The sequence below is a fragment of the Nicotiana sylvestris genome, chromosome 11, assembly GCF_000393655.2.
Source record: "Nicotiana sylvestris chromosome 11, ASM39365v2, whole genome shotgun sequence".
NCBI lineage: Eukaryota > Viridiplantae > Streptophyta > Magnoliopsida > Solanales > Solanaceae > Nicotiana > Nicotiana sylvestris.
The window spans coordinates 102,935,009-102,952,249 of record NC_091067.1 but is presented as its reverse complement, the minus strand read 5'-3'; the positions used below and the strand labels follow the sequence as shown (position 1 = coordinate 102,952,249).

General features: G+C 33.4%; 1 protein-coding gene across 1 annotated transcript; it reads left to right on the top strand.

Moving 5' to 3' along the window:
- Positions 1–3,479: 3,479 nt before the first annotated feature.
- LOC104246927 (potassium transporter 5-like) lies at positions 3,480–10,560 on the top strand. The gene is made up of 8 exons (XM_009802836.2): positions 3,480–3,668; positions 4,918–5,140; positions 5,533–5,781; positions 6,268–6,306; positions 6,394–6,654; positions 7,520–7,572; positions 7,661–7,775; positions 9,121–10,560. The coding sequence occupies exons 1-8, from the start codon at positions 3,525–3,527 to the stop codon at positions 10,365–10,367; spliced, it is 2,331 nt and encodes a 776-aa protein (XP_009801138.1). The 5' UTR covers positions 3,480–3,524; the 3' UTR covers positions 10,368–10,560.
- The last annotated feature ends 6,681 nt before the right edge of the window (positions 10,561–17,241 follow it).

Sequence of the window (17,241 nt, the reverse complement as noted above, 5' to 3'; positions counted from 1 at the left end):
TATTATAGCGCTTGGACTGGATCGGCCCCTCCGGAGTCTGCACATCCACAGTGGGCGCAATGCTAGCAGTTATTTACTTTGGAGTTGGATCTGCCCTAGTTTATTTGCATTTTGGGCTGGATCTGCCCTGTACTGTGTTGAATTTTATTGCAAAACCTAAAAGCATGTCTAAATTCTTATACATTTACTTGTAGATTATAAATTTCTGAGATATCAGTGTCATATTTGTTGTAAGTTTTTGTACTTTAATACTACATGTGGACTGTATTACTTAATCTCGTCACTTCTCTCAGTCCAAAGGTTAGATTTGTTACTTAATGCGTTGGTTGTACTCACATTACACCCTGCACTTCGTGTGCAGATCTAGGTGTTTTCGGACACGCTGGGTGCTAATTATCTGTGCAGCTTAGTTATTCGAAGATTTTGAGGTAGCTGACCGGCGTCCGCAGACCTTGAATCTCCTTCCCTATCTTTCTGCTTTATGTATTTAGTTTCAATTTTTTATAGATAGTATTTCAGACTTTTGTTGTATAGACGTCCATGTACTCAGTGACGCCCTGGTTTTGGGAATTTCCGTATTGAGTTTTGATCTTCCATCCAGTTTATGAGAGCTTTAATTATTTAAACCTGTTAGTTCTTTTTTTTCATTTAAAAGTGTTGGAATTGTTTGAGGTGTCGGCTTGCCTTGTACCATGTTAGGTGCCATCACAAAAGACTATGTTTTGGGTCGTGACATTCAGTTGAGCAGCTTGAATTCTTGAAAGCACCTTTTACTATGAATTACTATTTGCCTTGAGTAATTTCTTGAAACTGTGTGAATAGTGTAAGTCCTCAATAGCAGCAATATGATGCTTTATATATGAGTGAGGTTGACCAAATTCTTTTTTACTTTTAGCTTGAAGATCTAAAATAGATCTATCACCTCTTGTAGAAGACAAATCCGAAAAAGATTCTATTTTAGTTCCTTAAGAGACTCCTTTATGCATCTTTCGATCCATGCAAGTTTCCCATAATTAATAAATTCACGTTGAACACAAATTACTTTATATTTCTTGCACTAGGAAACAATCTTCATCTTTTAATCAACAGACTTCCGACAACTTGGTTCTTTTTCAGAGGCGGAGCGAAGGTTTGGAATTTTGTGGATTCTGAACATGACACCGAACCCAAAGTACATTTTAGCTATTGGGTTCACAATTTTATATTAATACAAATTTAATAGATTTTCTAATATAAGTACAGAATCTATGCAAAAGATAATGGATTTAGTCGAATCCGTAAACATATACCCTACCTCCGCCCTTGTTCTTTTATATAAACGTTTGTTAATCATAAAAACAAATTAATCTCATCTCAACAAGTTACGAACGTTATGAAATAGGATAGAAATAAAAAACCAAATGTCACTACAATGTATTTGTAGCTTATATTATGACCCAATTGCCATTTTTCTTTCACCAAAAAGGGAACAAATGCACTACTGCACGTAGAACATGCTATAAATTTTTTAACTTGATTAATTAGAAATACCAAAAAGAAGATATGTAGTCAATGTTTGTATAGTTACTTCACACTAGCAAGCTTCTCAAAATTTCAAGCAGAATATTTATGTTATAAGCTAACATTTTTTATTATGAACATAAATATGTATTCAGTACAGTATTTGATATTTTTATCTAAACACTGAATATCATAAAATATTAAAATTTAAAAATCAAATCATATACCATATCGAATACCTACTTAAATATATGCACATGCTGTCACTGTGAATTTAAAAGTGTTAATTCAACCTAAATGTGTTATACTACGTAACCAGTGGACTAGTAAACACCTACTCTATGTGTATAATCACTACGCTTGTCTGTTATGAAGAGGGTACTAATTAGATACTCCCCTAATTTGTTTAAATTTTTGTCTGTTATGAAGAGGGTACTAATTAGATACTCCCCTAATTTGTTTAAATTTTTTCGGAGTACGAGGGTCAAATTGACTAATTTTTAGTGTGAATCTGTATATAAATTCTTTTAAGTTTTTTTTTTTTGCAATAAAATTTATATGCTTAAAAGCTATATAAAAATACTATAAGTCACAATATTTAATAATTTAAAATATTTAAAAATTATTTACAAAGAACATGATCAAAGAAAATCTAATTTATTTTCTCAAACAATAATAGATTTCTTTTTTTTAAAACAGGAAGTAGTGACTACTGTTGTATCCTTTTGGTTTCTTGGCAAAGCACTAGTTAGATGTATTTATTTTCTTTCATTATAATGTCCTCTTTGCTGTGGTCAATTGCCATAACTTTTCCCGAAAATATCTCTATCTAGCTAACGTGAACGATCTCGTTTTCTTAGTGATTGCGAGAATAATGTATGCCAAAAGAAGTCTTTGGCCTTTAATTCTTGCAATATTTTAGAACAGCAAGATCGAGAGAGACAAAGAAATTATTTGATTTTAGTGCTTACCGTGATATAACAATTGATTTCCTTGAAGAATTCAATGACCAGACATATAAAACCACAATAATGATACCCCATACATGTGTTTAAGGCACATCATGAAATGATTAAGAAAGATGCCTATAAAGAAAGGGAATGTAATTAGAAGGGAGCAGGATTGATCCACCATTTAAACTTGTTGGATTCAGCATCATTTACCTAAAGTTTAATAGTTTTTTTTAAAGATAATAAGTTCAAAATTTAATAGTTTATCTTTCAAAAGTGCATTTCATGTCGAATAAGATTGTATTTGAAATTTTATTATTTGTTTGACCTTCTTAGTTAATTAATTTCGCTTTTTTTTTTTCATCGTATAGTGATATTAGGAATGCAATAAATATTTTATTATTTCATATAATGAAAGCAATAAATCTATTTTCAACATACATATTTAGTTTATTTTACGGATCTTTATTTATTAATTATCGTAGTATATACGCGACGTTCCACATGCATAAGACATGTTTTTGTGTCGAAAATATTAGAAGCTAAGTTTAGTGGAGTAGCATAATTGAATCTCTTTTGTGGGAAAAATATATTGCATTAATAGAATAAAAATAATTTTTTTTGTAAATATAAACTTTTGAATCCTCTTGACATACTAATAAAAGTTTTAAAATATAGGACTCAAAATTATTTTGAGGACATAAATTTGAATCTTAGTGTGTCATTCTTACATTATTATTGTGGAATCCCTTGAAATTTCAGTGGCCCCACAAATATGTAATTAGAACCTAGTACATTTATTTGCATGTATGTACATACATAGGAATGATCGAAGAAGTCTTTACAAATACTTGGGATGGGACAACAAAACCTATATTTACTCAAAGCGAGCGAGCTATATAAACAAATTATGAGCTGTATTAAATATATTATAATAATTGATGCAAGTACAATTAAAATATGAAAGACGATGGGAATGGGGCTAATATTCAATGTATAGAGGGACTATAAAGATCTAGGGTAGGTACTGGTAAAGGAAAGAGAAGACTGAAGTGAAAGCCCGTGTGAATCTAAATGGCAAGCTCAGATAGAGAAGAGGCTGCAGAAAACGGTCAGCTCAAAGATCGGAAAGTCTCATGGGCGAAGTTACACCGTGTAGACTCCCTCAACTTGGAAGCTGGAAAAGTTTCAACTTCTCCGGCAAGACACGCCTCTAAGGTATATATATACTTCACATTTTATTATACAGTTTTAGGTTATATATATTTTCAGTATATATAGTAAATATACGATTTATAGAGTTCAAAGTTATATACATAATTAGTGTAAGAAATTTATATACTCGCAGTGTAACAAAAAAAGATTTAACTGATATACACAGTGGCAAATATATGTGAGAGGCATGAGTGCACGTACACTTATGCTTTCCTCCCTAAATTATATATAGCGATGTTATATTTCTTCAAACGTACTTACCTTCCTAAATTATATATAGCAATGTTATATTTCTCAAAAAATACTTAACTATGTATGTGTGAACCCAAATTATATGATGGTATAATCACAAAGTGTACCTCTATAAGTAAGGCCGGAGGTTCAAATCTTATGTTTGATTAGCTATTTCTTACTCTCTTTTTTTCTACATTTAGGCCCACCTATTGGATATTGGAAATGAGCATATCTAGTGTACCTTAGTTGCGTTTCAAGTAATTTTTTTCTTTCTTTATCTGGTTTATTTTTTAAAAAATTTAACCCTTCAAATTTAGTGGTAATTAAGAACCTAAAGATTGAAACCCTCAAATTTAAATATAAGATCTAACATTTCGTAATGGTGCATACATCTTCTCGAAATCTTGGATTCGCTATATGATATACATCGATAGTGTATAGAATATTCATACTATAATTTAACATGTTATAGTTGGTTACCTTATTATTTTTCAAGTTATTAACTCTACTTATTTAGGTGATCTAATAGTATAAAAAGTTATTTAAGTTAAAGAAATATTATAAATATGTAACTAAAAAAGTAATTACAAGTAACAGTTTACATTGAACATGGATAAGTAACCCGAAAATTATTATACAAGATTTGGATAAAGGAGTTGTTACAAAGTATAATATCTAAAGTAGTAGAATTGTAAAAGTTTAAATTGATAATGTCATAATAAAATGTGTGATCATCTCATCTAAGAAGTTAAGTTGTTAAAGGGAAACCTTTTATTTTATTTAATTGTATCTTCAACATAAGCTATTCTAATTTGTCCGTAACTCTATTCAAGTTAGAATTTTGTTTTCCAATAGAAAGTAACCTTGAAAATGACGTTAATGGACGTGTCAATTTTTTTCTTGTCTTAATATAAAGTTAATTTCTGTCCAGAGAGATTATATTACAACTTGGTTATCGTCGTGGATGATTATGCATGCATGTGTGCTACTGTGACATGACTATAATTCATATTTGCAGACTGATTGGAAGACAATATTGAGTTTAGCATTTCAGTCGGTAGGAGTTATCTACGGAGATATAGGGACTTCCCCTCTTTACGTTTATGCAAGTACTTTCACTGATAATATTGGACACAAGGATGACATTCTTGGGGTATTGTCCCTTATCATTTATACCATTATCCTCGTACCTATGACTAAGTATGTTTTCATTGTCTTGTGGGCCAATGACAATGGCGATGGTAAGTTATAACATGTCCCTTGCTACTATTTATTTACTTCATCTATAAATGTTCACCGGAAACCAAAATTTGATCCAAATAAATAACCGAATCAAACTGAAAAAACCTATATCTTTTGTGGTTTGGTTTAGTTTATTCAATATTTGAATTAGACTTTTTCATACGCCTTTTAAATATTTTGAGTTATAAATTATTACGAGTTCTAGTACTTTTTATGTAATTTCTAATATATAAATTTTATTTTTAAAAAGCTCAAATATTCTATGTCCGAATTTGCGGTAAAGTTTAACTTTTGAAATTCGAACTTTATAATTTTTTTGGAACGGAGGAACTATGATTTTATAAAGTAAAACAGAAAGATTAGTTAAGTTGTTCTTTTTGTTGGCATGCAGGGGGGGCATTTGCGTTGTATTCCTTAATGTGTCGATATGCAAAAGTGAGTCTTATCCCAAACCAGGAGCCAGAGGACAGAGAACTTTCCCATTACAATCTGGACATACCATCCAATCAATTTAGACGGGCTCAGAAGATCAGACATAAGTTGGAGAAGAGTAAATTTGCAAAATTTTTGCTCGTCTTCGTCGCCATCCTCGGCACTTCTATGGTTATTGGAGATGGAGTTCTCACTCCTTGCATCTCAGGTCTCTAAATATCAAATTTATATATACTCTCCATTTTACTCCTAGATTATCATTTCAAACTATTGTATGGGCAGTTTTGTTGAATCAGTTTAAATTTTGTACACTGACAGTAAATATCTAAAAGAGTTACCTATAAGCAACTGTCTATAATACGCTGAACTAGTAATCTGGAAAATAAGCACTACGATATTTTAAAGTGTTTAACTAAGGGTCATTGATAACGCAAAAAACATTTACACTATCAATCACATTTATCTGTTGTAGCAGGTAATAAAGTGCCTTATTTTCAAGATTTCAAATTTCACTTTTTTATGGAGGTTACTTGTATATATGATTTGGATGACCATATAGTGTAAGAATTTCTTCACACCGTCTAGGTATATAAGCTAAACTCTATGTTACATATATTGCAAGTATAAAATTTATTTACACTGTCAATTTATATAAGTTGGATTCTGGTCTAATATGGCGGTTTTTTGCATGCAGTTCTCTCAGCCGTAAGTGGGATAAAGCCTTTAGGCGAAGGTGATTATATATAGTCGTAGAGAAATTAAAAGGACGCTAATGAATTCATTTTCTCTTAATATATCTTTTTTAATGATATACGTGTAGATGCGGTTGTGGGTATTTCCATTGCAATTCTGGTAGCTCTCTTCTGTGTTCAACGTTTTGGTACAGACAAAGTGGGATATTCATTTGCTCCAGCCATTTGCGTTTGGTTTTTATTCATAAGTGGTATCGGTCTATACAACTTGTTCAAGTATGATGTGAGCGTCTTACGTGCCTTTAATCCCAAATACATTGTTGACTACTTCAAAAGAAATGGTAGAAAAGGATGGATCTCTCTTGGTGGTGTTTTCCTCTGTATTACAGGTTAGAATTTTATTTAGTCACATCCGTTTTCTTGACCTTTCGCCCCCCCTACCCATGTTATTTACTCCCTCCATTTCAATTTAGATTATATCGTGTGACTCGGCACGGAGTTTAAAAAAATGAAAAGAAAGACTTTTGAAACTTGTGGTCTTAAAAACTTAAGGGTAAAAGCTTGTGGGACCATGACATTTGTGTGGTTATAAAAACTTCTCATTAAGGGTAAAATGAAGATTTTAAAGTTGAATTAGTTCCAATTGTAGAAATATGTCATTCTTTTTGGAACGGACTAATAAGGAAAATGTGTCATCTAAATTAAAACAGAGGGAGTATATTATATTCGTAAGGAACTAAAGTAAATTTAACAACTTTAGAAAAGGGATGCGCTCAAGCATGCGAAAAAGCACCGAGAACTCTTATATTAGGAGTAATAGAAAGATTTGTAGAAATGAAATTCTTCAAACATGCAATGTTGTAGGAGCATCAAAGAGAGCTTGTAATTTAGGGGCGCAAATATTGGAAACCTATACAATGGGGCAACGAATATTTGGTCTTACCCAAGTCTAGTTTCTGTGAAAGCCTTCAAGCTCAATTCCTTCCTTCTTGCTTTATCCACTTTATCAATATATATTTAATTAATTATAGCATGTTACTTATCATACTTTCATATTACAAATCTACATTTAGTATAAACAGAACCCACAATTACTTTTTTAAGGACCTGATTGTGTATATTATGTATTCACTCAGTTTATAAAAGTTAAACTCGATAGATTATCATCCTTTTGTCTTCACTCTCTATCATCTCCTCACTTTCGCTACTTCTCGTCTGTGTTTTTATGAAAGATTGTTTTATGAAACCATTCAGGATCCGAAGCTATGTTTGCTGATTTGGGTCACTTTAGTGTGCGGTCTGTTCAAGTAAGTCAAGTCTTCATTCTTTTTTTCCATCTCTTATTTTTTTATGAGCAATCAAAGTGAACTCGCCATGTGTATATATGTATGGCAGATAAGCTTCAGTTGCCTCGTATTTCCAGCTTTGCTCTCTGCTTACAGCGGACAAGCTGCATATCTCTCAAAATTCCCTGAAAATGTTGAGAATACTTTCTATGACTCCGTTCCAGGCAAGTCCCCAAGTCCCAACCCACCCACCCCTCCCTCCTTCTGTGTGCATATCTCATACTCCTTAATGTAACAATTTGTTAATGTTTTTCAATTTTCGTACAAGTTGAATAAAATTGACCACGGAGAAATAGAGAGAACAGTGCAAGATTTACTCCACATCTTTTCTTTTATTCCGCATTGATCTTCTCATTCTGGAAACCTGCAGGCACCACACTTTCTTCTCGTTTTGATGGTATTAAGTTTATAGACTATGCTATAATAGCATATTATACAATCAGGTTAATTAAAAGGTAACCGCAAGTAACCCTCTGTAATAAGTGTTGCTCGGTAACCTGGAAACTGAAAAACATTTAGTTCCTACTTTAATTGGTTAAAGAGTCTGTAACTTGAATCCACAAATAAACTATACTCCCTCCGTTTCATATTATATGAGGTAGTTTAACTCGGGACATAGTTTAAGAAAAAAGAAGAAGACTTTTGAAACTTGTGGTTTTAAAAGCTTAAGGGATAAAAAGTTTGTGGGGTCATGACATTTGTGTAGCTATAAAAGCTTCTCATTAATGGTAAATGGGTAAAATGAAAGAGTTTAAAGTTGAATTATTTCTAAATTTAAAAATGTGTCATTAGTTTTGGAACAAACTAAAAAGAAAAGTAACTCGTTTAATATGAAAAGGAGGGAGTAGTATGTTTTGAAGTAATGGGTAATGCCATTGAATAAAGGGAAAATACATGGTGCAGCTAATTTATGCATTATATTTACCATTTGTAGCTATACTTTCAGAAAATTATTACTTGTAGCTATATTTAAATTTATAGTAAATCCACTTATTTTTCTTTAGTATGAGGGAGCAATTTTCCGGCCAATCCCTGTATTTTCTGGATTTCTGTATTTCGCGTTGATTTTGCACCATGTATGTATTTTTTTAGGTATGGTTTTCTTCTCTTTTTTTTCCTTTTTTTTTTTGCACCATGTATGTTTGAATGTATTTTTATGGTATGTGCCCATGTATACACCCCCTTGTATTTTACTGTTTGTATCATTGTATACACCTTTGTATTTGTGTATTTTTCCTTGGTTGTATTCGTTGTGTGAACAAATGCAGTTGATACATGTTGTATTAGTAGTGCGAATAAATACAGTTGATACAGACTGTATTTGTTACGCGAATGAATATAGTGAATGCAGATGCCTGACAAGGAAAGATTTGCTTCGAATGGTAAATATTGAAACAATAGCTGCGAATTGTAATTAGCTATGAAACTGTAGTGCTTTCTGAAATTTTCTCAAGTTACTGATAAAACAAACACCATACATAATTGATTTGATGGTGCTGCTTCTTGCAGATCCACTATACTGGCCAACGTTTGTAGTCGCTGTTGCTGCAGCCATCATTGCAAGTCAAGCAATGATATCTGGAGCCTTTTCTATCGTGGCTCAGGCCCAAAGTCTAGGTTGTTTCCCTAGGGTGAAAGTAATGCACACATCGGCCAAATATGAGGGTCAGGTTTATATCCCTGAACTCAATTACTTCCTCATGGTTGCTTGTGTTCTAGTTACTCTCAGCTTCAAAACCACAGAAAAATTGGGACATGCTTATGGTATAGCTGTGGTTATTGCTGAGATCATAACTACACATATGGTGACATTAATAATGCTTGTTATATGGAAAATCAGCATTTGGTGGATTACACTATTCTACGTGGTGTACCTTTCCATTGAATCTACATACCTATCCGCCCAGCTGACAAAATTCGTGCAAGGTGGTTATCTACCCTTGGCCTTTTCAGTCGTGCTCGTGCTCATGATGGGAACTTGGCACTATGTTCAAAAACTTCGATACCAATTCGAGCTCAATAACAAGGTGTCCAGCGACTACGTTAGGGACTTGGCAAAGAGTCCAGACATCAAAAGGGTACCAGGGATAGGATTACTCTACTCTGAACTAGTACAGGGGATTCCCCCTATATTTCCTCACTTCGTCTCCAATATTCCTTCTGTCCACTCTATCATAGTTCTGGTGTCAATAAAATCCATTCCTATTAGTAAAGTAGCACTTCAAGAACGTTTCTTGTTTCGACAAGTTGAGCCTAGAGAATACAAGGTGTTTCGATGTGTTGTTAGGTTAGGGTACAAAGATCAACTTGGGAATACAGAGGACTTCGAAAACCAATTGGTGGAACAATTAAACCAGTTCATCCAACACGAACGTTATATTCTTGGAGCGCATGATCATCAAGGTGCAGACCGAGAAGTTGAGCCAGTAATATCTGACCAACTACAATCGAAAAACTCATCCAGGATCCACATGGAGGACGATCTGCAGCAACAAGTAGATTCGACTCAAATACAAATGGTGTCCCCGAATTCGGAAGAAGAAGAGATGCAGTTTGTGACTAAAGCTAAGGAGCAAGGTGTGTTCTATCTCCTGGGAGAAGCAGAAGTGATGGCTAAACAAGATTCTTCATTCGTGAAGAAATTTTTCGTCAACAATGCTTATAATTTCTTGCGCAAGAACTTCAGGCAAGGGGAGAAAGTAATGGCAATTCCTCAGAGTAGGCTGCTAAGGGTCGGCATGACTTATGAATTGTAATTGTGAATCACACAGCGAAATTATACTAACATATGCTCGCGTAACGAACAATAATACTATGATTTCTGCTCTTTGTATATTTCTATTTTTTTATCCTTTAATAATGTATGCAAGCTTTCAGCTTGAGTAATTGTAATTGTACTTTCGGACTTAAAAGATGTTAGATACGCCAATCAGATAGTTTGTGATTCAAGGCAGATACTTCCTATGGAAAATTTCATGCATTCAGATTTTATATGCCTTTGCAATTCAGTCAGTAACGGACATGACATAAACATATGGAAGCTTTTGATTATTTACATGATGTAGTGGTAAAACACGAATCACTAGGATTGTTTAATCTTAAAAACATTCTTAATTACTAAACTCGTGAACCCCTAAATCTTGACAAACATTAATTAATAGTTCTCTTCACAAGTGTATAACATGTTTTTGATTGAGATTATCTAAACATTTGGAAGATTTTGATTCTCTACAATGATGCACTGCGAACCCTGAGGATTCTTTAGTCCTATAACCTCCTCAAATTTTGACTCAAGAATGCCATGGATCTTGACTAACATTAACAGTTTTCTTCACAAGTGTAGAACAAAATTTAGAATGAGATTAGATTAATCAAATTCCATCTATCCTCGTGCATAAAATTAAACTCACACGCGTTGTGCATATAACCCATAGCAATGAGTAGTGGTGAAGCTAGAAAATAATGTAAATGCCCTAAATCTTTTATCTTAAATTGATCATCCAGAAACAGCTTGAAAGAAGTCATCTCCTCATCATCATTTCCGCTCAAGAGAATATCATCAACATAAATAGCAGCAATTGTAATATGAGAGTCAGTGGACTTGACAAACAGAGAGTAATCATTCTTAGAAACTGAGTAACTGTTAGAAAGAAGAGAATCACTTAATTTTGAATACAATTGCCTCGAAGCTTGCTTTAGGCCATACAAGAATTTGTTCAACTTACAAACCATGTTGGGTCCAGAAACAGTCAGGCCCTGGTATATCTTCATGTACACCTCTTTATCTAGATCCCAGTATAAGAAGGCATTATAAATATCCAATTGGAACATAGTCCAATCCTTTTTGACTGTCACAACTATAATTGTTCTAATGTTGGTCATTTTTACTACGGGAGAAAAGGTTTTATTTTAATCAATCCCCTCTAGTTGAGTATCACCCTTACGACTAACCTAGCTTTAAATCTCTCTATACTACCATCAACATTATGTTTGATCTTATAAACTCATTTATTACCAATTGGCTTCTTTACCATAGGGAGAGGAACTATATCCTAGGTTATATTAAGTTAAAGAGCCTCAAATTCCTTCAACATCGCAGCCTTCCAGGCAGGATGCAACACTACCTGATGAAAACTGGATGATTCATGTACGATGTCCAAATTGTGAAGTAAATTCTAATTGACTGAACTTAGACTACTGAAGCATATAAAAGTAGGGAAAACAAGTATAGAAGTTAGAATTGCAGGAGGAAGAACACCACAAAAATAATCTGATAAGTAAGGAGGAGGATTGTGAGTTCTGGAAGGATATCTTAAAGTGAGAGGAAGTGAGGAAGAAAGTATATCAGGTGAGGAAGGTGAAGGAACTTGTTTAGAAGGTGGAAAAGAAGAACTGGAGTGCTGTGAGACGGAACAGAAGGGGGGGTGGATGGAGAGGAAGAAACAGGACAATGCTCTATAGGTACAGAAGTAATAGATGAAGGTGACTGAGTCGAATCAGAAAAGATATGTGTAGAAGGGAACAAAACATTGGAAAAAGGAGCATCTGAGAAGAGAAAAATGCTTTCATAAAAAACAACATCCCTTGAAAAAATTATTTTCTAATCAGAAAGTTGTAGGAGTTTATAGGCCTTTTTTTCTAGGAGTATATCCCAACATAACACATGCGCTAGACCTAGGAGAGAACTTATTCCTATGTGGTTAGGGATCATTGCATGACACAAACACCCAAAGCTTCTTAGATGACTGTAAGAAGGTTGTTCCCCAATTAAAACCTCATAAGGAGTCTTGCCTAATAAGATGGTACTAGGAAATCTGTTAATCAAGTAGGTGGCAGTTAAAATGCAATTTCCCTAAATTATAATTGAGAGTTTGGATTGGAAAAGCAAAGCTCTTGCTATTTCTAGCAAATGTTTATGTTTTTTTTTTCAACTATTCCATTTTTTGGGGGTATATAAGGACAAGAGGTTTGGTATAAAATGCCTTTGGACAAAAAAATTGAATAGATTCATAACTGGTACCAAGTTCCAAAGCATTGTCTATTCGAATAGTTTTAATTTTGGTGTTGAAGTGAGTTTCAACCATGGAGAAGAATGACTTTATAATGGATAGAGCATTGCCCTTGTGACTTAGAAGGTGTGTCCAAGTGTTTCTACTACAATCATCCACAATTGTGAGAAAATATCTATAAGATCTCTGTGTAGCAGTGTGATACGGTCCCCAAACATCCGCATGAATAAGATCAAATAAATGGGAAGAATGAGAATTACTCTCAGTAAAAAGATTTCTTTGTTGTCTAGCAAATGGACATATATAAAAAATGAAAGACTATTTATCAGAAAATGGTACATTCAAAGAGTTTATTTTTTGTAATTTTAAAACAGTAAGGTGTCCCAACCTATTATGACATAGAAGTTGGGACTTATTTACATTTAATGCATTTGCATGAATAGAAAAGGAATTAAACGAGTGGAAGGACAAGTTGATGGAGGTCTAGAATGTGTGACTGGAGATTGTGATCTTGAGTTGTACAGATAGAGCCCTTTAGTCATCTTACCATGTACCAATGGCATCTTCAAAGAAGAGCCCTGTAGAAAACAAACATATTGTGAAAAAACATCAGTGATGAAGTATTAACTAATAACTTGTGAACTGAAATAAGATTGTATTTAAAAGTAGGCACATATAAACCTTGGATACAGCGGCTGAAGGATTTAATTGGACAGAACCAATTGAGATCACTTTTACTTTATACCCATTGGGTAATGTAATAAGATAGGGAACATGTAGCGTTGTTATATTTGTATACAAAAATTTGTTAAAGTTCATATGATCTGATACTCTAGAATCCAGGTTTCAGGAGTTAGAACTCTACTTAAACAAGTACAAGTACCACAACTCATCAGATAAGAAGAGAAAGCAAATATACTTGCAAAGTTAGTTGTGGCAGAGTGACTTTGAGAATCATCAGGACCAACTTGAACATGTTGAAGGATATTCATAAGTTTCCTATACTAATTAGGTGTGATGGTATTTGCAATATTCATTTCTCAAGAGAATGATCAGGCTTAGAATCATGAGAAGTATGAACAGGTGCAGCAACTCGGACATTCTTGTTCCCTGATTTATAAGGTTGCGGAAACCTATGCAACCTGTAGCACTTCTCAATTACATGTCCACTCTTTTTACAATATTTGCAATAGAGCCTTTTGGATCATAGCCTCCCTTTTGATTGTTGAAACCCTGATTGTTAGGATTTGGATTGTTAAAAGTAAATCTCTGTGTAAAATTGGTGGTTTGAGGTGGTTTTGGATTATAAGTGGGACGATTAGATCCAGCAGAAAAGGTTTCAAAGTTATACTGAAAATCAGTTACATTATGAATCCCTCTCTGCTTCTCATCTTGAACAACTAGAGAATAAGCCTTGCTAACTTCAGGAAGTGGTTGTATCATCATAATATTTCCTCTAGCTTTGTTGAATACCTAATTCAAACTCATCAAAAATTGCATCAATTTCTGATTTTTCATCTTTATAATCATTTTGTGTTTACCTCCATATTTATATTCACATACAAAAAAAGAGTTAGCTTCAAAAGACTCCATTTCATCCCAGAGTTTGTTTACCTTATTGAAATAACCACCCACATTAGGAGAACCTTTAGATATAGAACTCAAGTCCTTTTGAACTTCATAAATCCTAGCACCATTTGGTAAAGGACTTCATACATCCTAGCACCATTTGCTTGCCCATACTTCTACTTCAATTCATCCCATGGACTATTAGCAGACTTGGAGCATATGACACTCTATGAAATATACGGGTCTAAAGAATTATGGATCCAGCTATTGATCATGTTATTGCATTGTTCCCACTGTTCAAATAAAAGAGAATCTGAACATAACTCCCATTAATGAATCCTAACTTCTTCTTTGCCCCCAAGGCAATAATAATGCCTTTTCTCCATGCTCCAAAATAGTCCCCATTAAATTGTTTGGTCACGATAATAGTACCAGGATTATCAGAAGGATGAAGATAGAATGGATGAGATAGAGGTAAAACAAGTTCAGTTTGAGTAAAGGTAAGGGCGTTAGGGTCAGTTTCAGACGTGGTTACATTATTTTCATTTTTCATGAGTAAATGGATATAACATATAAAAACTAGGGCACAGAAGATAAAGGCATATTAATAACTAGTAAAATAAATGAGCTGCAGCGAGAAATGGTACCAAAATATCAGGAGCGTCCATCGGAAAATGAAGTCAAAAGCCTGATAAACCAGCAAAAGAAAAACTTATCACTGTCACGTACCCCCAAGCAATCACCACTTTAATCCACAAACTGAGAAAAAACTGCCGCTAAAGTATAGCTTTTATCCACAATAACATTTGAAAGGCACTCGATCAATCTTATCAACGGAAATTGAACACAAGTTTGGACTAGAACTTAAAAAAAAACTAGGTTTTTCAATTTTCTGGAAATAGGAAGAAACGGAGAAATTGAGGTACTAAAAATCGGAGATTGAACCGAATCTTTGATGAAAATGCTCTGATACCATGTTAGATTGTATGAAATCGAGCAAAAATAAAGAAGAAATTAAAAACCTAACTTAGGGAAGGAAGGTTCAAGAAAGAAGATATTGATTAGATATTTTGCAAAATAACCTGTTAGTTCTAAAACCCGAAACCAGTAATGTATATATACACGCCCAACGCAAAGTAGGTCAAAAGCGGAAGAAGAAAAAGAATGACCTATCTAAAATAATTACAAGGCTCAAACAGACGGCCCAAATATAATTCCAACAAACGCTGTGAATATTTGTTGAAAATAAGTTGGAGAAATCAATGGTATCGACTTCAATTACATGTATTTGATCGTCTATAAAAATCTAAGCATCACCAAACTTTGATTTGGTCCGAATATACTACATTTACTTTTTTCTATTCAAAGAGTATTGATAAGAAAACTGAATAAGATTAAGTCTTTAATAAAAAAAAATTCATTCACCAAATATTTTCATTTACATATACATTGTACATTAAAGTTAAAGACACACTTTCAACTCTCAATTTTAGGTAAGATTGTTTATTTGATATCAAAAATATTATAAGAGTAGTATTTAGTAAGGATAAAATGGACTTTTAGATTTTGATGGACATTTTGGTAACTCAATTTTAACTTTAAACTATAAAGCCCAGAAAAATTAAAAGTGAATTTTATGATTTTATTTTAGTTTAGACAATATTAAAATTCGCAGAAAAATAAAAAATACACAAAATTTGTAATACATAAAGAAAGAAAGGAAGAAAGTCTGTCTACTCTTTAACAGTAAAAATATTTTAGAACTTGAATAAAACTACTCAAATCTTTATATTAATAAATGCAATTTTTTACAACAATATCAAAGGAAATAGATGGTAAATACATGTCTAACATATTATTTATTTAAATACTCCTTAATAATATTATTATGTGAAGTTAAACGCTTTATATCATTTAAGAATATTATACTTAAACAATAAGTATGAAAAAACAGCAACACTAATTTTTTTTTGTATATGTATGTGTATACATCTATGAATCCTAACATAAAAAAGTATAAGGCTTCTTATCAAAATTTGACTTTAAACCACTAAATTTATGGAGTCATCCTAGTTAGAATTAGGTTGGTATTTTGGGTTTTCTAGCGTCTGCACCAGAGAACACAAAAACTCAAATAGATTGAATTGTCTCTCGTATTTTTGGAATGTTATGATGTTTGTTGAAATTCAAATTGTTGCAATCAACCATCTTGTCGGAATGTAGTTCTTGAGTTTTTGAGTCTTTTAGAATTAAAAAAATGGCTCTTTCCCTTTCTATCTCTAACCGAAATATTCTACTCTCAAATTACTTCGACTGATACCCACGTTCCACCTCATGGAGAGGACGGCCGGCCTAATACCGACGCGTCCAAGCTAGCCACCTGATCCTTCAGGTATAGCAATGAATTCCCTTGACATAATTCTACCCAAAAACAATTACTTCAGCGTTGTGGCTGGATCGCAACTTAGCTCCGCCCGTCAGCGAGAAATTCTGAAAACTGAAATTACAACCCATAATAGGATGCCGGTGGTGATATTCGACGCTGAAGATTATTATGGCATAATGGATTAAGAATGCAAATACACCATCAATGGGAGATTATTGAAGACCCGACTCTAAATCGAAACCATCCGAGCAGCTGTCAAAGAAACTATTCCAATCAAGGGTTTGATTAAAATATGGTTATATGACAACAAGAATGTGTTTATTGACGTCTACAATGAAGAAGACTTCAAAGCTGTGTATTTTAAGCATGTAATTGAAATTGAAGGTCAGCCTATGTGGTTAAGCAGATGGACCCTGACTTCACACTTGAAGAAGACAGTCCAATAATGTCACGACTCGGATTTTCCACCATTGGGATCGTGATGACGCCTACTCTTGAAAGCTAGGCAAGACGATAAATAAAGTTTTTATTACATTAATTATTAACCAAAATAAAAATAAATAATAGCTAAAGCCAAACAGAGATAAAGTGCGGAAGTGCTATAACAGTTCAACAACTCTAATACATGACTACCCCAATGATCTGGTGTCATAATCCACGAACGTC